The sequence below is a fragment of the Schistosoma haematobium genome, chromosome 1, assembly GCF_000699445.3.
Source record: "Schistosoma haematobium chromosome 1, whole genome shotgun sequence".
Classification (NCBI taxonomy): Eukaryota; Metazoa; Platyhelminthes; class Trematoda; order Strigeidida; family Schistosomatidae; genus Schistosoma; species Schistosoma haematobium.
Window position 1 is genome coordinate 63,494,838 of NC_067196.1, and position 25,598 is coordinate 63,520,435.

General features: G+C 37.1%; 1 protein-coding gene across 1 annotated transcript; it reads left to right on the top strand.

Annotated features, from left to right (window-relative positions):
• Window positions 1-680: 680 nt before the first annotated feature.
• MCM2 (MCM DNA helicase complex subunit) lies at window positions 681-17,632 on the top strand. The gene is made up of 15 exons (XM_035733634.2): window positions 681-735; window positions 771-943; window positions 976-1,142; window positions 1,177-1,562; window positions 1,595-1,915; window positions 3,107-3,241; window positions 3,285-3,398; window positions 3,433-3,604; window positions 5,728-5,978; window positions 10,024-10,263; window positions 11,894-12,043; window positions 15,879-15,992; window positions 16,109-16,291; window positions 16,609-16,880; window positions 17,221-17,632. The coding sequence occupies exons 1-14, from the start codon at window positions 730-732 to the stop codon at window positions 16,876-16,878; spliced, it is 2,682 nt and encodes an 893-aa protein (XP_035587756.1). The 5' UTR covers window positions 681-729; the 3' UTR covers window positions 16,879-16,880; window positions 17,221-17,632.
• The last annotated feature ends 7,966 nt before the right edge of the window (window positions 17,633-25,598 follow it).

The window sequence follows — 25,598 nt, forward strand, 5'->3', positions numbered from 1 at the left end:
AATGATTGTTGAGAAGAATGCTTAGCATAGCGTACACGATCGTGGTCTGGTATGGATGCTCGACTTAACGTCTTCAGTTACGTTGTGTCAATTAGAGTAAATAATGTCAGTATCAATGTCGAGGACTTACATAACCATTTATTTTGTGGATCTATTTGCCGCCTCGGTAGATAATAACGAGAATCTCTGTTGAACATTATCTCATGTGCTTCTAAAAGTTTTCTTAATTCATTGTTCAACACGTCCATATAGACAAGAACACTTTGGAACTTTTTAGGAGAACAGTAATCAAATAGTTCTGAGTACTGAGTTTCAAATTCAAATGAGTTGAACTTGAAAACACCAGATGTATATCCCTCAAGATATAGAATGCTAAGGGGTCGCCATGTAATATTCTGGAATATCGCAAACGTCCTGATGTGTCTGTGAACCATTTCTACCAGACACAGAAGCTCGTTGAACGACAGCTGCTTTCATTCCGTCCAAAAACACTCACAACTATTTGTAAACTTGAGAGAAACCTACTATCTGTACTAAATTATGGACAAGGACTGATAATTTTTAGTTTGTCAATTTCCCATAATTCCGTATGTCGGGAGTTAGTGGTCTTCCCGAAAATGCATATCTTACATGCGACCAGTGATTCCACTCAAGTTCAATATCCAGTTGGATTTAAAGTAGTCGAAATAACCTGCAGGCGCCCGGTTCTCGACTTTTGAATTTTTGTAAATGTCGGTAAGTGCTTGAGATAAGTGCTTTGACAGAAGTAGAACTCAGATTTATCAGGTCGCCATGGTGGTGGGCTTTCAGGTGCAGCAAGCCCGGATATAGAGGAACCTGCTTTCGAGGATGAGTCCGCCGCCATACTGGGTGATGACAATCTTGATGAAGAAGAGGAATCCGGAGAGAATTTATTCGGTGACGATATGGAGCGTGATTATCGGTAAATTTCTAATCTCTGTCCAATTACCTCAGTCCCATCCCGGAGCTTGACGTCTATGAGGCAGAAGGTCTTGCAGACCCCGATGAAGACCTAGAGGAATTATCACCGAATGCTCGCGCTGAAGCTGAACGTGAAATGAGACGACGGGACCGTGAGCGTCTGCTTGCGGCTGGCGGACTTAGGCGTGATCTTATAGCCGGTAAGAGTATAAGTTATGCTAGCTATGTACTCAGATTTGTACGGTGAGGAGGAGGAAGAAATAATTCCTGCGCGTCGCAGGCGTATTGCGGAGAGAGTAGCTGCAGGTGATGAAGGTGATTTAGAACCTGAAGGTGTGCTGGAAAGTATCGAAAACTTGGAGGATATGAAGGGAATGTCTGTCGTTGAATGGGTCCAGCAACCTGTCACTCGTCAAGAAATCAAAAACCGTTTTAAAGCATTTCTCAGAACGTTTTTGGACGAAAACGATCGGAACGTATATGCTGAGCGTATAGTACAAATGGCGAGAGAGAACAAACATAGTCTGCATATTGATTACCAACACCTGGCGTCGGCGGAGCAAGTCCTAGCATATTTTTTACCAGAAGCCCCACAACATGTCTTAGAGATTTTTGACGAGGTAAAGTCAGCTTTCTGCTCTAATACGACTAGGCTGCTCGTGAAGTCACATTGACTCGGTTCCCTCGTTACGACAGAATCACCAATCGAGTCCATGTCAGAATAAACGACCTTCCTCTCATTGAGGACCTCCGATGTCTTCGTCATTTTCATCTTAACCAACTTATCCGAACATGTGGAGTAGTTACAAGTAGTTCTGGTGTCCTGCCTCAGTTGAGTGTAGTCCGCTACAACTGTACGAAATGTGGGTGCCTTTTGGGCCCATTCGTTCAAAACCAAACAGGCTCAGAGGTCAAACCTTCTACCTGTCCAGACTGCCAGTCAGGTGGTCCATTCGAACTATGCATGGAACAGGTAATCACTTTTCGACTTTTCCAATTGTTTTACTCTCATTTTCGTATGATTTAATCTTATGTTCACTGTGTGTTATATGAGTTTAATATAACCAAATGGACTAAGTATCCAGAAGCCAGGTCAACACAATGAAAACTCCTAAATAACATAGTCGAAAGACCAGCAACAACATATAAAAACTGCAGTTCATATACTGGGGACCTTGCTAAAGAGTTTTCAGTGTCTACGTCACCGAAAAATTTTGGTTTTACTGGGGGTGGATCGCCACTGGGTAGTGCTTGCTGTTAGAAACGAGTTTGTTAGCTGACATCTTCATATTAGCGACTTGAATCCTCTTGTGATAACCTTACGAGCATCAATTTGACTAAAATGATATCAAATATTGGTCTACACTATAGTTCTTCATTGTTCCATGTATCGAATTATGTGCAAATCTTATTGGAATGAAAAGAAACATGTATACTCCTTGACTTCATACTTTCCACATATTGTTTGGACTCTTGAAGATATAATTTCAGGTAAAATGATTCCTATGTCTGTCTTGAATGACCTGAGTGATTTATCTTACCAGTGGATTTGTTGCGTAAATATGAGCACTTCTGAGGCGTTCAAAGATTTCTTCCTGGATGATTTCTACTCTAGTTTAGTCTTTAAATCTGTGGTGTAGATATGTGTCGTCTCTTAACGGTTTATTTATTGGAAGTGCCTCCATCTCTGAATGTAGTAGACAATGAGCATCACTTTCTTGATCCATGGTCACAATCTTAGCACTTTTATCTGAACGAAAATGTATCATGTCCCGATCACTTATATCTGTCAGTCACGATGTATTTCGTTGACAGAAGACATCTTGTAATAATTTTTGTACAAATTTATTGATGACTAATTGGGAGTAGGTGATTTGATTTGTCCAAAACTTCCGTCAGACACCTCGACTAAGACATGTTTTTTTTGATGAAAATTTGAATAGGGGATTTTTCCTAAGTTTTCTAAACATTCTGTCGCAAAATTCTAGACCAAATAACAATCCTCCAGGAAATTGTGAGGTAAACAGAAAAAACAGTGGTAAATACTGCTAACATATACATAGCTTAGTCATTACTATAAATACCGAATGTATTCTAGTAACGTGTTTGCCTGTTTCATTCATGATAACGACTTTCCACATCTAATTTCTGAATTATTTTTCAGACTGTTTATAGAAATTATCAACGTATCACTCTTCAAGAAAGCCCAGGCAAAGTTCCAGCAGGTCGTCTTCCTAGGTCCAAAGACGCTATTCTTCTAGATGATCTGGTTGACAGCTGCAAACCGGGGGATGAAATAGTGAGTCGTGTTTCAATTCAGTCAATCATGAGTCCAATTGTAGGAGTTAACTGGGGTATATACACATAGCTATGATGGATCACTCAATACTAAGCACGGTTTTCCAGTCTTTGCAACTGTCATATTAGCAAACAACGTTGTTCGTAAAGATGATAAGGTGAGTGGATTTCGGTCTTGTTTTATATATGCAGGTCGCTGTGGGGACATTAACTGACGAGGACACAAGGGCGATCTTGAAACTTTCACGTGATGAAAGGATTGGTGATCGAATTTTTGCTAGCATAGCTCCAAGTGTGTATGGTCATGAAGATATTAAACGTGGCATTGCACTGGCACTTTTTGGCGGTGAACCTAAAAATCCTGGTACGTTAAAAGCTAAAAGTTTTCATTGTTGTTAAATTATTTGGAACTCCAGTATATTGCAGAACCTACTGAAGGGTGAGTATTTCGTCCATACATCCGTGTCTAGGTCTGAAACCAGCCTGGTTCGCTCACGACGAACTCTAGTTAGACGTCCAAGCATTACTGAGGCTAATATTTTAGACACTAATTGAACTGATTTCTGTTCTTTTCTTATGAACGGAGACGATCAGCGATCGAGGCCAGTCAGATAGGATTGCGTTCAGTTCCCAGATTTTAGCTGATACTCCGGTTACTTAAACTGCTAGAACTGGATCACCGTCCTTAAAAATTTCGAGTTGATCCATCAGGTTCTGTTGTTCTCCCTCGCCTTAGATTACTCATAGCCTTTTCAACTTCACTAAGAGTTGGAGGACTCGCACCAGGTTGCTTGGTGTTATTGGGTAACTGAGATGTGTCTGAAGGCCAGTTGAGGTGTCCTTTAAAGTGTGCTGTACATCGGTGCAATCTGGATTGAGAGTATATAATGGTCCCGTCTTTCTCCGAGACAGTCACTAACAGCAGGGTTCTGAATATCCGTTTCCTTGAGAAGTCTGAACAGTTATCTATAGCCGCCGCCTCCTATCTCTTCTGTTTTCGCTACTCACGATCATCACGTACGCTTAGTCGGCTCACGTTTAAACTGCTTCCGCTCCCCTTCGTGTTCGGAGCCAGACGAGATGAGTTTCCGAGTACCTGTCAGTTCTGTAGACACCGCTGGAAGCCACTGACTTTTCCTAACCTTTTGCTTTGAGCTACTGGTGGATATCACTGCTGTCTGTACTTGTTTTTGGATATTTTTGCAAGATACCTCTGGTTGAACATCACTTTTATTATTGTTTTACTTCTCTATTTGTCCATGAAATATATTCTTGACTTTTTAAACATAGAGTCGAACTTTAGGGTTTTTTCTTTCTGTTGCCTCTCTTTGCCCAGTAAGATGCAGAAAAATACGTGCACAAACTGAGCATGATCCGAGTTTCAACATGTGCTCCAGAATGAGTAACGGTCTTCATTTGATCCTCTCCAACGATGGCTAATGACGAGTTGATCCGTTTGAGTCAGTTGTGGGGGTCTTTGCGTCATACAATTTTTTCCCAACGTTTAAAGTTAGTATTTGCCAGAAAGAGTTGGTTATCTGATCATGGTGATTGCAAAAGACTCACCCTTATCCGTGTGCTGAGCAACAACACCGTAAGATCCGCCTTTGTGCCTTTCGGTTTGGTTTAGTTTACCCACTTCAAAATTAAAATCACCTGCCACTATTTTAAAATCAGAGCGTCTAGCTTTTCGAAGGTTGGATAGTTTTCTATAAAATTCATCCGACCTACAATCAGGCGGAGCATAGACAGAGAAAGCGAAAAGGCGACAGCGTGTCCCTGTCTTTTCGAGTTCTTACTGTTCCACTTGTTCGGACAACACATAAGCGACTGTCTATTGGAATCCAGTCTATCTGATCCTTTTCTACTTTTGAACTTCACTGTCTACATACACCAGCAAGGTCACGGGAAGTAGTAGACGGGACTGAGATACTAAATGGGAAAATTCTACTGGTCCTATATATTGACAAGGTTCGAACATTAAAAGCTCCAACCTTTAGTTCAGAGCTTGATTTGAGAAGGGTAAATTTTTTTACTCTCGCTAAATTTATTTTGAACTTCGTGGTCACAGTTTTTCTGTCGAATTCGGTGACAGGTTTATTATCATCGCCTCTTAAGCTGGTGCTCTTCAAAGAGCTTACTGGAATTCGCGGTTGCCCTAATGTTATGCTAAAGGTTAATTTTTCGAGAATTTTCGGTTTTTAAGTGCTATAGTCACAAGCGAGATAAGTGTCATGTATTAATCTAAACCTTTTGATTTAGCGTAACAATTTGTTACCCTTGTATTAGAAATATCCCTTCATTGCCTTATATTGCTACGGAAATGGTGTTTACACGCATTTACTTCAAATGTCTATCCATATTTTGTCTACAGGGATTTTATTACTGTTACTTGGCTTAGCCTGATGTTGATATTAAATTATTAATATTCTCAGTTATTCACATATTGTGTTTTGTTTTCACAGATTTTTTTCATTATTCTTATAGGAGGAAAACACAAGGTGCGAGGTGACATTAATGTTCTTCTCTGTGGTGATCCGGGGACTGCAAAGTCACAGTTTCTTAAGTGTGTTGAGCAGCTAGCTCCGAGGAGTGTTTTTACAACTGGTCAGGGAGCAAGTGCAGTTGGTCTAACAGCGTATGTTACTCGCAGTCCAATGAGTCGGGAGTGGACTTTGGAAGCTGGTGCACTTGTTCTTGCAGATCGTGGTGTGTGTTTAATTGACGAATTCGATAAGGTGAATGTCCTTGTACTGCCTGTTTATATGAATTATGAAATTTTTTTCAATTTATTATGGATCTGGTGTTTTTATAAGTATTTTCCTTTGTTTGTGGGAAAATTTTGAGGCCGAAGAATAACAGTATGCAGGCCTAGCTACTGTTGTATAGTTTATTAGAGAACCACAAACCTCGAGTCTGTTCTGTGTCGATTCAGAAAGTGTCCCATTAGTATTTACTTGTGTACTTGGTAGTATCGGTGTTCTGTTATACTTCAGATTCAAAGCAATTGTATTTTAGATTCTCAATAAAAATTTTTTATCTGCTTCTAAGTCATTATTTTTAGAGTAGTCAGAAGAAATTGGTGAATTAAACATCTTTTTTGGGAATATCTGTCTACTTTCCAACGTTTTGTGATCAGGACGCGATTAAGTCTGAGTTTATCATCAACTGGAAAACCACAACAAACTCGTTCATAAGATGCAGTCGTGCGAGCTTAGGACTTGTGACTAAATTATTCAGGAAGCCTTCAAAAAAGCACGAAATCTTTCGGTCAGAAGTCATTCTGAATTCAAATGAAGCAATAGTCTCGGGTAACTGGTGGAAACAGTTTGATGTCATATTAGGGCTTAGGTGGTTAAAAAGTTGGTCAAGCAACGATTGATTTCAAATTAAAGAATGCAGACCATACCGATTTTCTGTGTTTTCGGGGTTATCCGTATCATTAGTCTTCAGTCGCCTTTTATATTCCAAGTACTTTGCGCATTTAAAAGTGAGCTGGTTTTAGAAGTTACCAGAAATTTTTGTCTTCATTCATTCATAGTAATGTAGCGCTGAGAAACCTGAACTAACTATTCGACAACCCTGTATTCGTTCGTTATCGACTTCGATGACAACATTATAAGCAATACTAAATTCCGAGATAGTGTATTTTAACGTTGTAGTGGTTATAATATTAGGTGTTGCAAGTATAAAATACGAGAACTTTTGGCTCGCATTACTTATTTAGACCTTTCACCCCCCGTGGAGGGGCATAGGCCCCCCACCACCATTTTCCATCGGACTCTGTCCTGAGCAGTCCTTTTCACGGTTATCCGTCTCCGGCGGTAAGCTCTTAACAAGTACGGAGCTAACACAAAAATTGATTACGCGAAGGTCGTGTGTGACCGCTCTCAAGCAGTTGTCCCTTGGGCACTGCAGTCATGCTTTTGGGTCACTAAGACCACCTCTAACCCGATTACCTGTTCAAGTACCTTTAGAAGAACCCTTCCATGGTGTGGATAACTGGGAGGTGAAAACCGCCCTGATACCTTTAACAGCAATGAGGATTATTGTATTCATAACCAATCTCCCTTTTCAATTCCTATTATTCTCCCTACATCAACTTTCAACTCCCTCCTTAAATGTCACCATGGCCAACGATTATAGTGCACGAACCACTGTCCCAGGTCTACTGAACGCTCGCTCCGAACTACACTTTGGAGCCTTCAAAGTACACACTATGTTGAATCAGCCAGCTGGCCTCCTTGGCTAAAAACCTAGAATCCCGTACCATTGATGTATGTTGTGTCTCCGAAACACACATACAAGATCCTAGCATGGTCATACAGCTGAGCTCACCTCGGCAAAACGGAGAGCTGATGAGATGCACCCTTCGTGTATCTGGCGACCCGATGGCCAGTTCTCGTGAACTGGCAAGTGTAGGCATAGTACCAAGTACGAGGGCAGAACAAGTACTATTGGAATGGATCCCTGTTAACAGTTGACTATGTGCTGTTCGGCTAAACGGCTCCGTAAAAACTCGGAAGCAGAGGGACGCACGTCGTTGCCCGTTCGTCGTTTCTGCCTACGCTCATACTGATTGCAGCCCAGTGAAGTGAAAGATGAATTTTACAGTAAGCTTTCTGAACTTCAAGAAGCTAGACTCAGATATACTGCTCGTAGCAGGTAACTTTAATGCTCATGTAGGTAGCTTAAACCAAGCAGGAAGACATTTACGTGAATATTTTAGTATTCCTGCTCACCGAACAGATAATGGTGAACGTCTGCTGCAACTGTGCTCAAACAATCGTTTATCTTTAGCAAGCACTAATTTTAAGCATGAGAGGCATCGCCTAACATGACGACCCCCTGCACCAGAGTAAAATGGACTCGAATAGACCATATTGCCATCAGTCATCGTTGGAGGGGCTCGACAGGAGACTGCCGATCGTTATGGACTGCATGCTTATACTCTGATCATGTTCTAATACGAGCACGCATTTGCCTGCACCTGACTGGATGCAGAAAAACCACACTAAGAAGATCCATTGAAGTTGAACTAAGTGGTGAGAAAGCCGAAACTAGATTCCAGGAACAACTGGCGTCACACTTAGGTAGTTCTGAGAACCCAGATGTTGCTTGGAAAAATATACAAACAGCAGAGACATTTATTGATCATTTGAATTGAGGGGTTACGAAAAACCAATGGATTTCTTCTAAGTTTATTGCACTAATGGATTCTCGTAAAGTCATCCCATCAGACTGTGAACACGATGGAGAACAAAAACAAATCAGATCTAGGTCAACCAAAAGTCTAAGGAGCAACCGTGAGCAGTGGTGCGCAATGAAAGCAAATGAGATGAAAAAGGCAGTGTCTGTTGGTAACACAAGATAGCTTTTCAGACTAATAAAAGAAACTGTAATTATGTAGTCAAGTGTAAGTGAGACGATCTGGGAAAAATATGACACGAAGATTCACTTAACAATTCAGAATACACATATGATATAGTTCTGTTTGGTAAAGACGCTGATAAACTGCAGTCTTTTGGTAGCACTTAGCAACAATGTCGGGATGTTTGGGATTCGTTTCTCCCCCTCTAAATGCAATTCATTGCTTCATTACTGGTCTGCGTCAACACCTAAACTAAGGATAGGGAGTGAAGTAGTCGAACGCATCGATAACTTCACTTATCTTGGAAGTCTGGTCAGCCGTAATGGGTTGCTGTCTGACGAAATCTCAGCACGGATTCAGGAAACTCGTTTTGAAAACTTACGTCATCTATGGCGAAGGCGAGATACCTGTCTATCAATTAAGGGGCGAGTATGCTGCACAGCAGTTCGTCTTTTCGTTGACTGAGATGGTTGGGCCACGTGTTACGTATGCCTGAACACTGATTACCACGACGCGTAATGCTGACTAGTGTTGAAGACGGATGGAAGAAAATTAGGGGCGACCAAACCAAAACGTGGCATCAGTGCTTGAAGTTACTAACTTCTGGTCTGAGCCATGTTGGTAGATACAGACTACTTGGTTGGAGTCCACGTGACTATCGTAACCAATGGTTGGAGATTCTGTGTGACATCGCTTAGAATCGATCAGAATGGCGTGATTGTATACACTCTTTTGTCTTCCCTTAAACTGTGAGGTTTAAATCACTTTATACCTTTGTTTCTGCGGACGAATTCTCTTTCCCCGTATCATTTCCTTATATGCAATGCTTTTTATGTATTGCTACCATTGAAGTAATTACTTCTATGAATTTGGTGTTCATCTTGTTGTGCTAATGAGATGTGGCAACATGGACCAATGCATATGTGTACCTGGTCCTACGTCGTAGCTGACTGACTTCCAGTCGCTACTCATCCTTTTGACGTCTGCTTCCAATTCCCGTCCCCTATAGTTTACATCACTTACAAACTGTGGAACTGGGTGTAAAAGGTAAAGTGATCAGCTTAAGACATGCTGTCGCGAAATAAAGAATAGTTGTTTCAAGATTTATTAATTCTTGATACACATTCTGTTGGAATCGTAGAAGTCATGCATTCTAGTAGCTTGAGTTGTCACACATAGCTCAGAATGAAAACCGATAGTTATTGGGATGTTTTTTTCATATTGCATTCGTAACCTTTAGTTACCGCGTTTCTGTTTGAACTGTAGTCATCGGTATTTATAGTTCTCGAATTTATACTATGCTTTTTCTTTTCAGTTTCCGTAACTTGAATCTTAGTCATGTATTATGTTAAGTGTTTTTTGGTGTCAAGTTAGTAAGTCTACTGTTTGTTGATTTCTGTTTCCTTTTACAGATGAATGACCAGGACCGAACATCTATACACGAAGCCATGGAGCAACAGAGCATCTCAATAAGTAAGGCAGGTATTGTTACAAGCCTGCAAGCAAGATGTACTATTGTTGCTGCTGCTAATCCTATCGGTGGTCGTTATGACCCGAGCATGACATTTTCCGACAATGTCGATCTCAGCGAACCAATTTTGAGTCGTTTTGATGTTCTTTGTGTTGTTCGTGATGCAGTAGATCCTGTTCAGGTGAATAATGACACTGTTCCTTAGATACCTTTAGAACATTTAGTATTATAATTAAACGATTAAGTGTTTAATGTGTTTTTTGGCCTATATGAAAAAATCAAACGTCCGATTTTTTATATTTTACATGTGTGCAGGTTAATATCCCAAGTTAGCTACTGGTATTAAGATTCCATCTATTTCTCTAATTTTTACGAAAGTGAATGTTGGTTCATTGTGTACAAAGTTCATGATTAATACTTCTGCAATGTCTTACCGCATGATTAAAGTAATAAGTCCTCTATTGATTATAACTGGGCAATAGCTGTTCACAAAAAGTAAAATAACCACAGTGCTTAGGTTTGCAAAAATACTTATTATCTTGGAGTTAACAATTAGTTAGGTTACTTTTACTAGGTAACTTCTGTCTTACAAATCTTCCATTCGTTGGTTTGGAAGAATTCATTGATCTTTCACTTTGGTGACATTATAATGGAGGAGTGTGAAGTTTGGTTTTCTTTGGATGAAAGGGACAATCAGAACCCCATTCCAGGCACATCCATGTTTTGAAACATCTTGCCCTAGTTTGTACATACTTACGTGATGTAAACGGCACCGTTTCGTTCTATGCTACTTATAAGGGATTTCAGTAGTACATTTTTCACACGTTAGATTCAAGTTTACAACAGAAATATTTACTAAACAATTCTTATGAGTGTTTATGCAACCGTTCACAGTTTATTTTGTTCGATAATTATCAGATTATTAATGCTGAAAAATATCGATCTTATCTGCTATTTACTGAATTAGTAGTTCTAGTTGTGTTCAATATCCCGGCGATGGAAACATTCGTCTAATTCTCTTTTGGATGTGTTATGTTGCCTGTATTGGATGGTTTGACCTTTGTGCAAATATACGTGTAAATAATGCGATCGAAATTCTCGACACACACTAATCAAATTTTACGTCGACCAAACTTGCTTTAATCGCTCATGGAGTAATTATTATAGCTTTCAATTTTATTTATATATTTACTTGAACACACAGATATTGGTACAAGGGACACCAGTATTAATCATCATTTGATATGTGTAAGGGCTGTGATACTTCCTGGGTGCCCATACGGAAGCACGTAATTTTCTTAAAGGGGTACGCCGGGAGCCTTTGACCTCAAGGATTAATCCACAAGACAGTAGAGCAACGTTAGGGGGTGCAGTCCCATCTTATCTCGTGACCAACAATAGGCTCATACGCCACTTGTTCTCTCAGGCTCCTGGAGCTCATGTGCATCATTGGTTTGGAACCAGGTTTTCCAACTCCCTTAACTGGGTCCTCCGTGTCGTTGCGACATTTGAAACCTATTCTGTGCATCCATCAATCATATATATATATATATATATATATATATATATATATATATATATGTAAAGTTACTTTATTTTATTTGAACACAAATACTGGTACAAGGAGTCACCAGATACATATTCGCCACACAAATCTCAATTGATTTGTGTGAGGGCTGTAATATGCTCATTTATATTAATGGATTTCGCCGCGATTTATTTTATATTCATGGCTTAAACGAGTTTGCTGTTTTAGTTTTGGTAATAAATAATGCTGAATGCTTCGAAATTTGATTGTAATATATCGACAGGATGAAATGCTTGCACGCTTTGTTGTTGGAAGTCATATGCGTCACCATCCTAATATGACGCTGGAGGAGCGTGTTGCTCTGAATGACCAATTAGCAGAACGTGGTGTTCCCCGAAGTGGATCTTATGCAGACATCCAACCACTAGATCAGGTAATTAGTTCTCAATTCGTATATATATACTTTAATTTCAGTGATTCTTACACACTATGTAAACATAATTTTCTGAATAATTTGTCACGCATGACCTGTCATCATCTGCAGTAACGTATAATGCTGTGTAGAATTATAGTTGGTTCATAAAAATCCGTCCAACTCTAAGGTTGTACTCTTTGCTTCTCATTGTTTGCCTTTCGTAATAACTATCGTTCATATTCTGTTACATGGAGTTTTTGATGATTTACTGACTCTATTTATCTGTGTTGTTGCCACTCCATACTTACTATCCCGAAAGATATAAAGATGAGTGGGGTAGTTGGACGCATTGATCGTTCCACGTATCTGGGATGCTTCATCAGTCTTGATAGTCTAGTGTCTTAAAAAATCTTGGCACAAATTCATAAATTTGGTTGGCTTTTACCAACTTGCGTCACTTTTGGCATAAGCAAGATATCCGTTCCTTAACCAATATTTATGTTTTAATTTATTTTAACACAAACATTAGCACAAAGAGGCACTAAATATATATGCGCCACATAAATCATTCGATTATTGTAGGGGCTGGGACACTGCTTGGCCGCCTAAACCGTAGCAGGTGGTTTTCTTAGGAAGCGACTCTTTGACCTAGAGGTCTGATCAACAAGGCAGTAGAGCAGCGTAAGAAAATGGTAACCAGTGACCAACAGTAGGTTAATATACCAATTGTCTTTTTATGATTCTGGAGCCCATTTGTTTATTTATTTTAACATATAGATATTGGTACAAGGAGGCACCAAATAAATATGCGCCACACAAATCTCATCAGCCGGTGACCAACAATAGGTTCATACACCATTTGTTCCTTCAGGATACTGGAGCCCATGAACACCATTGGTTTGGAATCAGGGTTTTCCAACTCCCCTAGATGGGTCCTTCTTATCGATCAACCCGGTTAAAGCGCTGGACATCCACTTTTCGTCCTCAATTTCGTGAACAACATCCCCGCAGCATGGAGGCAGTGAGTAAAACATCCCTATCAATGGCTGTTTATGCGTGGCCATGTGAGAGCATTTCGAGAAAAAGAAGCGACTCTCACCACTTTCGACCATAAAAGGGCATTTAGGGGCCACTTGACCGAAGGGCGAGTTTGCTGTGCGTCAGTTGTCTCCGTCCTATTTTATGGATGTAAAAAATCCCCACTAAGAATAGAGAATATTCGCAGGTTTCTGGTATTCGATGATCGGTGTCTTCGAAACATTGCTTGTGTAACGGGACCTCCAAGTTAGCGATGCCTGGGTTCGGAGTAGAGAGCTAATTAGAGATGCGAAATTGATTGATGAGGCAGTGAATCTTCAACTAAGATGATTGTGACATGTATTAAGTATGCCCAACCACCACCTTCCTCAACGGGGAATGTTTTCTGTTATAAGAGTAGGCTGAAAGAAAGCTAGAGGCGCCCAAACCAAAACATGACATCTGTCCATGAAGCCACTGGAATATGGACTTATTCATGTTAAAAGGTATAGACTGCTTGGTTGGGGTCCTCGTAATTATCGTAACCGATTGTTAGAAACTTTGAATGATATGGGTCCAAATATTTTTTGTTAGAGTTTTATTGTCTGTGCTAGATGGTTTTGTGGTGAAGGTTTCATCGTTCTTCTGACTGACGTCATCCAATCCGTTCGCATTGGCGCAGGTGCATCCGTTCATGTTGCCATACCTCATTGGCATAAATGGATAAAAGTGTGGTTGAGCATACGTAACACATGTCACAACCACCTCAGTTGGTTTACTGCCTCATCAAATGATCTCCCATCCTTCGGACATTTACACTATATACTAATACAAATACTTACTTATCATTTAGGAATTTTATTTCAAGAGTAAAACATATTAGTTTCTCAGTTAGATGCATATGTCTAGCCAGAAACCCACCGTTTGAAATATCATATCAAATGCAATAACGTGGAACTTGGGAATGATGCTTTCTTTTACAATGAAGAAGAGTATCCATCTTTATTTTAAATTGTCCTATTAATTTAATTGTTTGCACAATAAACATAGCTTTGTGTAGCAACTTACTTTATTAGTGTTCTGGATTGATCAAACTACTCACATTCAGTCAGAATCGCGATTTATATATATTCTTTCTCAATTTATTTTTGGCGATATATTATTCAATTTCTCAATCTATATTATATATTTTCGATGCCGTATCAATCAAGTATGCTCTGAGCTATGTTATTTTGTGTTGTATGTTTGCAACACCAATTACATTACAGACAATAAGCAAAATGTCACGCCTTTTCAATGTGAAGGATTCATACAGGTCACATCAAAATTTGCGATTATCTTTCGACAGTAAATAGTCATTATGTGAAACTTTAATATTAATATTGAAGCAACATAAGTGTATGTCATTTGAATTTCTGGATCGACGTTCGTTTATATTGTTCCCACTCAAATTGTCTAATGTTTTCAACACAAGCTTTATTCATATTGATGAAGTCATATTCTGTATCAAGCCTTATATGAATTGCTTGTCTTTAGCAGATATTCTGTCGACAGAAAAAACTAATGCCAAATAGTGCTTAAGATTTGTTGTAATTTGTTTCCATTAAAATATAAGGAAATTAAGCTTCGGTTATTCAGAATTATGTGCAGCAGTTTCATAATACTTTGAGTCTTAACACCCAGTTACCTTCCTTTAAATGCTACCTCGGTAACGAATCATACCTGTTTCCCTATTTCTTAACCATAAATTGCAGTTGCCATATAAATTTCTGGTCGTATATATTATACATCTTGACCCAAGTTTGGTTTAATAAACTGTAGTATATTTTTATGGGAACTCGGTATTTTATAGCTGTGGTTTAATGGGATGTTATCTACCTATGACTGTTCCATTTTGTAAAAGGTTTTATTATTCTGTTTTACCCCACCATCTACAAAATATATGGATTTTGCTTCCTCAATTAAGTGCTCTTTAAAAGCACGAGTCAAGTTAGTTTTCGTAATTTCAACATTTGTTTAACGATATTTAGTGATGCAGAAACCCGACCAGTAGTTTCGCATTATTAACCATATGGTTCTTTCTGAACGGACTAATTTGGGTTTATAACGGTGAATTTATGTGTATACGATATGCATATATTTTTCTTTTGAGATTAAGGTAAATAAGGCAACTTTGCGTTATCACTCGTTGAATCTAAATTACTTGTCGCATCACTTTAAAAGCTGGACGGATTTAGTTGTGTTCGTTAGTCGATGAGGAAAATATTTCTTCAGATTCCTAAAAATTCGGCCACCTAAATTTTGCATAGTTTTTTACGACAAAGTCATTCCAAAGGATTCATTCGCTTAAATACTTTGTTAATTTCTTGACGCATTTCATTACGCACTGTTTTGTTTGTTTGTTTCCATGGTTAAATATAATTGTAGTCAACATCTTTATTTGTTACTCTGTTTTTGCTTGACATTTTGTCATCGTTTTGCCAAATTGAGTTGGAAATAACCAACCACTTAAAGTCTTAAATAAATTACGATAATTTATTCTTATTTATAGTCCAGCCTTTGCTAAATAAACCCCGATTTGCAAGGTCAGCTAGTATTTCATTGGTGTTAGTGTTTTAATTAGTTTTGTTTAGTTCCATATATGTAATGACATAAATAGTGATATTCATTTGTTTTGTTTGTATGTTGTTAATGTATATAAAAATGGCTGAGGTTTTTAATTATTAACATTTATTCTTAGCATTTAAAAACACCAACCATGTTTTCTAATTCAATACATTTCGTTCACGTCACTTAGAATCGTACTAGATAATGTTCTGTTTTAATTTAACTTCAGGAATTGTTAAAGAAATACATTCTTTATGCAAAAGACCGTATTCATCCTAAGCTAAACCAAATGGATCAGGACAAGGTTGCTGCAGCTTACGCTGATCTAAGACGGGAATCCATGGTTAGTCTGTTTTATTAGTCATGTTATTCATTCTTTTTTTTCTCATTCATCGTTTGCGATTCTGAGTTCTTCATTTATTCTTTGTGATCACCTAATATCATTTGTTAATCTTATAGGTAACTGGGAGCTTACCAATAACTGTCCGACACATCGAATCGGTAATCCGTTTGTCTGAAGCACACGCTCGTTTGCATTTGCGGGAATTCGTTAATGACGATGATGTTAATATGGCTCTCCGTGTCATGCTAGAGTCATTTGTGTCTACTCAAAAATTCAGTGTCATGAAGTCAATGCGACAGGTTGGTATTCCAAATTTTTTTTGTCAATTGGTTGAAGTAAACACCTTTTCAATTTACTACCTCCATTTTATCAGCATATAAACACTACAAATAAATTTGATTTCCAGATAGTCATTAAACTCTTGTGTCATTCCTGTCTCTATAGCAACTGGTACTAATTACTCATTTCATTCGGTGTTGGCCATTCTACACTCTTTCAACGTTATTAGTGTTAAGCAGTATAAATTCTTGTCTTGTTTTTATTTTTACGTGCTATTTACTCAAGGGGTGCTTTGGTTTTTCAATTCATTGGTTTACTAATCTTTTTTTATTTCCAGACTTTCTCGCGATTTTTGAGCTATCGTCGCGACAACCAAGAATTGTTATTGTTCTTGCTTAAACAGTTAGTCCAAGATCGGTTAGCTTTCGAACGTGTTCGACATGCTGGGAGTCAAGAGTGGCGCATCGAAGTCACTGAACGAGAATTCGCTGAGCGAGCCAAGCAGATAAACATCAGTTCTGTTCGTGCATTCTTGCAAAGTGACCTTTTTAAGTCACACCATTTTGTGTATGATGCCAGTCGGAAAGTTATCGTTCATACAGTATAAATGTGAGCCACTTGTTGCTTGGTTTATTGTACGTCTTTTATGACTATACTAAGTAGTATAATTTCTAGTTTTGATGGATTGCGATTTCAATTTGATGTAACTTTGTTTCAATTTGCTGTTCATTTAGCGGAGGCTGTGTGTGGAGCAAACTGAAATATCTGAGCTGATTGTACATTTAGTTCAGGTGCTAATTTCATTCTACAGATTGCACTACTCATAGCCTTCGCTAGAACGGCTGACCGTCTATCTTTATTACTATTATCATTATTATTATGTTACTGAATTATTAGTTACATTTGTTTCATATATACCCACATTTATTTACTTTATTGATTTTTTTAGGACAATACATTGGTACTGAACTAGATTCTCACTTCATACAGCTGACATTTCTGTGCATCTGTATATCCTTATTTTTTCTAAAATACATCAGTTATTGACCTGTTTTACTTATTAAATATTATATACTTCTATTTTATCAGATTTATCATCCATGTTCCTATGATTGTTGTGAAATACTATGATCTGTACATCTCTCATCGTTTTTTATGCTAAGTAAATAAATGTTTGACCATTTATAACTTGTGTTTTACTGTTACACATCTTAATTTCACTTTCACACCCACCGACGTGCAATCATCCAGGTTCACTAGTTCGTACTTATTTAAACGTAGATTTCAATTGCCCTGTAATATTCTAACCTAATCCGGGAATCTTTTAAAAGTTGTGATCAATTTATAGTATTAGTAGGCTTGAATAAAAAAAGTAACGTCACTTCAATAAAAATATTTTAACTATTTGTGCTAGGCTTATCGATTGTTAAGAAAAAGTAGCTACGCAATTTATGAAGTTATATTGTTTGTGACGTGTTTGGAATTTATCTTTATTTGCGTCGTCTGGACGGAGATAGTAGTGTGAGTTACAATCTTATCTCTATCAATTAGCATTCCGTAGTCATAAAACTGATCGTTACCTATAAATCCCACTGCACAAATCGGACATAGTAATTTAAAATAAGTTGTGGAATTGACAAACCTTTTATGATTAGAATTGTATGTGTGTAACGTCTTACTAAGAAAAAGTTTTTGATACAAACTACTTTATTCATTTGTGTATTAAACTCAAACGCGCCATAAATAATTGCATATGTATAAGGATTCGAATGATTTTATTACGTCGTAGTACAGTGTTTGTCCGTCCCGCAGAAATGTTTTTTATCTCACTTTTGGTAAATCATTCATAAAATTTTCATACATAAAGTTGTTACGACAATCCAAGACTAGTTTGTACTGACTTAATTTCCTTATGAACGCTGAAGTGATCATTGCCTTTTACAGTCCACTCAACAGATTACGACTGTTAAACTGTACAGCTGCTTTTTGTATCATGAGGTTTTCAATTATCATTCAGATCGTTTTGCATGAATTTCAATCTCCTTTTTGGAATGATTTGTTTTTTAAAAATCGGCTGCTAGAAAATTTACTGTAATATGAAACGTGATAAGGATGGTCGAAACACTTTTGTTCTACATCCTACGATGAACATTACATATTTCATAATTATATCTGTTCGCCGTCAAGTTCTGCCTTGATCAGTCTCAACAGTTTTTTTGTCTGTCGGCGTTGCGTCCATGGTTTTAAACAACCTAGACGGATGCTACCCAGTGTGGTTACATGCCTTTGTGACCAGATCGGTGCTTTGTTAACGCTTGTTTAGTCAATTAATAACTTTTTGAGATTTCGCTCCACTGGTCCGTTTCGAAACGTACACTCAGAGTAAAATTACCAAAATATAATAAACGGGATTAATTTTGTTGTATATTATCAACTTTAAAAATATTTTTTGAATACTTAAACTCTTCGTGTCTACTTAGTTTTCCTATTTAATTATTTTGTTAAAGGACGGTGCTGCAAGTCGTTCATTGCCATTATGTTTCTATACATTCCCAGTAAACTGAAGCCATCTCTGTTAGATTTGTAACCGGACTCCACTCTAGTCTTATGTTCCCGATACATTCACGAAAATGAACCTGGGATAAGTGAGGGAGGCTACATATGGTTAAAACGGTTGCGCTGACAATGAAGTGTTGATCAATAGTATGGTCAAATAAAGGTAAAGTTAGCGAGAAAATAAAAGGACACTTTCACATAAAGCTGTCAATCGTGTTTGAAATCTCTGTAAAGTCTGCTAATAGACCCGCATGCTACCTGTATTTAATTTTATAATATGACCACAAAGTTCAGAACATCGTAACCGTTTGGAATTCCTTAGGTTTAATTTTTTTCTCTGTAGATACTCAATAATTCATGTACACACTAAGGTAATATCAGGCTGTGTTTGGTACTTGTGGGTTAGCAGAAGTCATCCAGTTGTTTATTTGTATACAGGACTCACTTTCACAAGTTATTTGACTTCGTAAATATGATATCTCTTACTGTTTTATGTGGCACTGATACGAATCTTGACTCTTCAGTTAACCTTGTTCCTTGTGTATTTCCAAAAAAAATATTATTGAGGTGCGAGTTAACCTTTTCATTTTGTAGAACGTCGGTAGTTGTTAGGATACCGACATGATTCATTTTAATATAAGATTTTATGACCTGGCGGAATGGAAGATGTATCCAAACCAAGTATTTGACATTTAAAGATTTACACAATGAGACTGTAATCCCAAATGTATTTTGACAGAGCAAGTAATCCAGATGAATCGATCAAGTAAAAAAGGAAATGACTATTTGCTTTCTTTTAACTTGTCTAAACTACATGTCGACTGTTCAAGTGTGAGGAAGTATTGAAATCATTAGTGTGTTTGGAAGCAGATTGAGTTAAAAATGCAGAAATTAAATAAGGTGTCCTATGTAACGTGTCTGATTCAAATAGGAACAATAAGTTACCTTATGTTTCATTTAAGTGATGACTGTTATGGGTTTTTGCACATTTTTAGCAAAAAGAATGTCTATTGTTCGTATAAATATGTGTATCTCATCCTAACGAGTGCGCTCTTAGACATTTCCGGACTTCATCATTGGCACTCTTGTCATAAACTGGACTATAAGGCGACCGTTTTACTTCTGAATACATTAGTGTATAGATATAAATACGTGTACCGAAACTTGCGGTGAATGTACAAGTGTAGTCCGGAATGGTCTGTAGTTTTATGTCAACTTCACAACAGTAGCTGATGTCAATATGTTCTAATTGTATCCATCACTGCATTACTGTTGGTAATCAACTGTTCATAAAGTGTGCTCCTGATGCCCTGATTTGTCCGTTACCGGCTTCGGTTATTGATAAAATCCATTAGTTAATAGTGCATTTATATTTAATATCACACAGCCTGGATCTAACAGGGTGGTTTCTTACTGGAATTCTCAATGCCACTGTTATGTAATTTCTATAACTATTCAGCTGAAAGAATTATGTATATGGGACGTGTAACTTTAGTCCATTTGCACATCATTCTTCTGTTTTTCGATATTTTTTTTATCTATTATGAGGTGTGGGTTTTTAAAGTATAGTGTAGAATTTCGTAGTAAGCCGAAAATGTTTAGCAATATTTGCTACTTGGTTTATAAATGTAACTAATTAATCCACGATTTTAGTGAAAGGTTGGACTCGAATAAATTGATAAGTGAAGCAGATGCTAAATTTTAGCTGTATTTATTGATTTTATTCAATGTAATTTATAACTTTGCTAATGTATTCTATTTGGAGTTGACAGTAAAACATTTAAATAGGTTCAAAATGAAATGTCTTCATTCCCCTAGTTTTATTATCAATATCGAACTGTTAATCATTATTTCTCATGATTACTACATAAATTTAAAAGCTTATTGCACTGTTGAACTACCATTTATAATGTACAAACTTCTGAAGTTGACTTGCACTTCGCGAATCATGTTTACATGATATAAATCACTGATTATTCAAGATGTCTAGAATGTTTATGGTAATATTTAGTCACCTAGCAATAATTTGTGATATGAAGTGTATTGACTTCATTAGTAAGTATGTAGGATATGTATAGGTTGTCAGATTGGATAGATATCTTAATGTATTGAATACAAACTTAAGTCTTTAGAATTCCCGCACTCTCTTGAAGGTTTTCTCGGTCTAAATTTGTGACATTCTCCAATTCACTCTTATTTTTAATTGTGTTGCTTGTGTGTTAGTGAATGCCAAGATAGAGTGGTCAAGGCACGAACTTTATCGTTTCATAACTCGAGCGTCTGTTTCAGTTTAATTTGTAGTTGGTTTTGATCTTATTAATTCTCGCGGTTAAATTATTTAGCCTACATTTCGTTTCAAGATGAGCACACGCTTGGATTTTGTGTTTATAAAAAGTTTACCTTTGGTGTCCATTTAGTTTTTATACTGGTAATCGTTTTTTGTTTAAAATACTCCCAGCCGAAGAAAAATGAAGTGAAGTATTTCACAATGAGGAAAATATGTTATTCTATAAACCGGGATTTCGAAAAATTAACATTCTCGTAGAATAGTGAAAATTTTAAAAGGGTCCAATTTTTTAAATACCAATAGCGTATAAAATATTAAAACCGCAGGAAGTCAACTATTTAAAAAAAGCAAACCATATCATTCAGTTAACCACTTTCGTCAGTTGTGTATTTGGCTATAATCAAAAACATTTCCCAAATATGAAAGAACATCTGATAATGAGGTGAAATGTTTTTTGTCACAGTCATTAAAAATACCACTTTGTTAAATCATCTTAGCTTTTCTTACAAAGAAGTCTTTGATAAATCACTTGGAACGAACGATAACCATATCCTCAATTGTAACAGATTTCAAGAAGTTCTACTAGACATGCCATGATCAATAACATCGACCAGTAGGGCTGTGTCTGATATTTTTTATGAAGGTCTCAATACTTCACAAATTGACTTAGTTCAAAATGTTGGCCACTCAGTGGTTGAGTAGTTCTATGTCATGTCAAGTCTATAGGGTTCGCACTCCTGTCATCTGTTCTACTTAGGTAAAAAAAAAAAGCAGTTGTTCGCTACTCTGCGGCTCTAAATTTTTCCTCATCTATTTCATTTCGTCATAAGGATCAGCCTCAGACTATACAAAGTCTCCACAGGAGCAGTTAAAAGTAACCGGAAAATGAACATGACAATCTTAGACAATAACGAAACCAACTTAATGTATATTAAGTGAGATGCGTTTTTTCGTTAGTTTTTTAAATAAAATGAACATACCAAATTATCTGCACTCTTAGTTAAAAAGACATTGGACTATATTTTATTTTGATGAAGAAATCTGAAGTGATAATTTATACTTCGTTGTAAAAAATATTAAATCGAAAATTAATTAACAATACCATTGAAATCTGCTTGCATTGTAAATTCAATTTTTAATATGAATAAAAAACTTTGTTACTTATTTGTAAAGCGAGAAAATGATATTAACTTCGCTGTTCAATAGATTCGATCAACAGATTTTACCTCATAATCTGTTGTTGGAAAGAATCCAAATGTTTATGCAATACGATTGATTAACCGACGAATTTAAATAGTGGTTATTCTAGAATCGTACTCTTTAAATTTATTCCTAACAATCATCTTTGTTAACTGAACTTATACACAAATCTAGATCAATAAATTCAGAAAAATACATCAATATTTGTATCATGCAGTTTATCTCAATAGATACAATAACCGGGCATCTACTGATGGCGAAGGAAAATATAATCGGAACATCATGTATTGTATTTTAGGAACTTATTTATTTAGAAACCTTAGTTACCGTTGTTAGGATATAAACTTTTTTAGTTCATTTTACGCTTGTCTATTTTTTAAATATTTAACAACACATTTCAAAGTTGAAAGAAAACTGAAGAGAGTTAATTAATAATCTCATTATCATTTTGAACGTATTTCGAAAGTATTTATCTGTAGCATATCATCAAATCTAATCATAGTCATAAAGTCCCTATAGTCCAAAAGTAATCCGACCCTCTGACTGAAGGTTATTTCCTAAAATTTTAGCATGTTTGTATACTGTTATAATAAATAACTATGAAAGATTAATTTAAATATTCTATTAATTGATTAGGTCTCAAGATTTCAGTCTAATTTCTTATTGAAATAGCCTATGGTAATCAACTTGATTTTATTAGGGAAAGCATTTAATATTCAAATAACGTCTAAAGACAAAAATTATATTATAGATGGTGTCTAAAATTACCATGTAAAAAATCTCTTCGTGCAATAAAATTGCGAATTCTATGCTATGGGGAAACTTTCAAGTTTCTCTCTATATCGTAAATAGAATAATCCTACTAATGTAAAAAGAATTTGAGTATGACAAAATAAAGTCCAGTCAGACCATATTCACTGTATCTAGAGTTGTTTTTTGAAAATATATATGGTTCTATAGTTCAATAAATAATGATGTTGTTACAAGAGTTAAAAAGTTAAATATTTCTGTTATTCTGAGTATTTAAAATAGTTGTTGATTTTCGCATTAGTTTTCTTGCCTCCTAGATGTTTTGCACTCAAAGATTTTACCTTTTATGTAGTACATGAAATATTTATTACTCTTTTCTTTTAACCGGTCTCTTACAATTTATTAATTGACCTATCCTTTCGGACTACAATCACTGTTTTTGTAGACTGTTGATGAAACTTTATCCGATATATTGTAGAACCCTAAAGTCATCTGTAAAGTTTTACTTTATTCTGTAGTCTTATTGGTGATTATAACCTCGAACATGTGTTATAATCAACACAAACAACTGACTAGTAATAATGAACCAAATTATGCGTATTTACATAACCTATGGATTTTTTTACTTCTGCTCTCGGAAAATCCAAATAAAAAGATACTTGGTTCAGCGTATATACAAGTGAATGTAAACATATTTAGCTATGATCTCTTTAGAATATCAGTCTTCAGTAATAAGGATAGTAGGTTGGTGAGCCTGTGTTGATCCTGACAGATTGCCTTCCAGTTTCTCCTTGAAAATATTCATGTATGGGGCTGATACCACTTGTTCGGGTAAGGCGTTCCAGTCATTGACTACTCGATGAGAAAAACTGGACCCCACTGTAAGTTTATTAGATCACAGTTTATGAACCTTCTTCCTATGACCTCGGAGATTGTTATTGCTGGAGGGAGCAAAAAGATAAGACATATTAACACCCAAATAATAATTAAAGATACGAAATGCCAGTATTAGGTTACTTCGCGTCCTACGACACGACAAGGAGAAAAGGTTTAGGCGTTTTAAACGCTCATCGTAAGGGAGTTTAGAAAGACCCTTCACTAATTTCGTTCCGACACGCTGACACGCTCAAGTGAGTTAGTATCCTTTACCAGACATGGGCTAGCTGCTTGGACACAGTACTTGGATGCAGTACTCTAAATATGGTCTTACGTAGGTGGGATATAAAATTCGAAACATTTCCTCGTCAAAGCATTTAAATGCTCGAAAAAGTGACCATAACGCACGAAAACCTTTGACAGCGGCTGCGCTGCAATGCGTAGTTGTTTTTAAGTCATGACTTATTATTACTCCCAAGTCTTTATGCTCTTGAACGCATGGAAGAGGTTTACCATCAATAGTATACTTGTAACTATTACCGAGACCGATGTGCATTAGCACATTCTTCCTAGAATTGATTTCTAAGCCCCAACCTCGAGCCCATCTAACTAAACCGTTTAAGTCAGCTTGAAGATCCAGATGATCAGCCCCAATTTTTATTGTTCCGCAGATTTTTACGTCATCCACAAACAATACTGTCGACGACCTAAGCAACAGCGGTAACTCATTAACGTAGAGAAGGAAGAGCAGAGGGCCTAAGATGGTGCCTTGGAGTACACCACTTTTGACCGGCTTCCAATCGGATAGCGTCCCATTGGCCCTTTTTCTCTGTCTGCGGTCACATAAGAAGTTACCTATCCACTCCTGTACAGTACCTATTATTTCGAAGCTCGTGAGCTTCTGCATAAGACCTAAGTGTGAAACCTTGTCAAATGCTTTGCTAAAATCTATGAATATCACATCGACAGACAGGCCTTTATCTAAGGCTGCTGTCCAATCCTCTCTCGCAATAAGTAGGTTAGTCAAACATGAACGCTTGTTACGAAATCCATGTTGCTCAGGAGCTAACAGATTGTATGAATCTATGTGGCCTAGCAACCTAACCCGAAATATCTTTTCGAGCAACTTAACGACAATGCTAGTTAGACTGACAGGCCGGTAGTTAGATACGATCTGCCTCTGACCATCCTTGAATAGAGGACTGACTATAGCGTCTTTCCAATCTGTAGGGAGTTGAGAGAGTGAAAGGTACATGTTGAAGAGTGTCGCAAGCGGTTTCGAAACAATGTTCGCAAGTGATGACAGCAGCTGTGGATGTAACCCGTCAGGGCCCGGTATCTTACAAGGTTTGAGGTTAGTTATCAACGGAAGGACAGCTTCCCCATTCACCTTTACAGATTCAATGACTGGTATCTCGGTGTGAATGGGACAAGTATTTGCGACAGTAAACGTAGAGTAGACTTCGCTAAAATAGTTTGAAAATGTCTCAGCTTTTGTTCGATCTGATTCAGCTAGTAAATCTAAATTTTCATGTGACAGTAACGAGGGAATACCATCACTACGTTTCATTCGCCGTTTCGAACAGGTACGGCTATCATATACCAACTGTCGTTCGTAAGTAATACGGGATTTAGCTTTGGTTTTCTTACAAATATTC

Coding starts and splice junctions, on each gene's coding strand:
- MCM2 (XM_035733634.2), top strand. Junction 15,993..16,108: donor ATCTAAGACGGGAATCCATG/GTTAGTCTGTTT, acceptor TTAATCTTATAG/GTAACTGGGAGCTTACCAAT. Junction 16,292..16,608: donor TCATGAAGTCAATGCGACAG/GTTGGTATTCCA, acceptor TTTTATTTCCAG/ACTTTCTCGCGATTTTTGAG.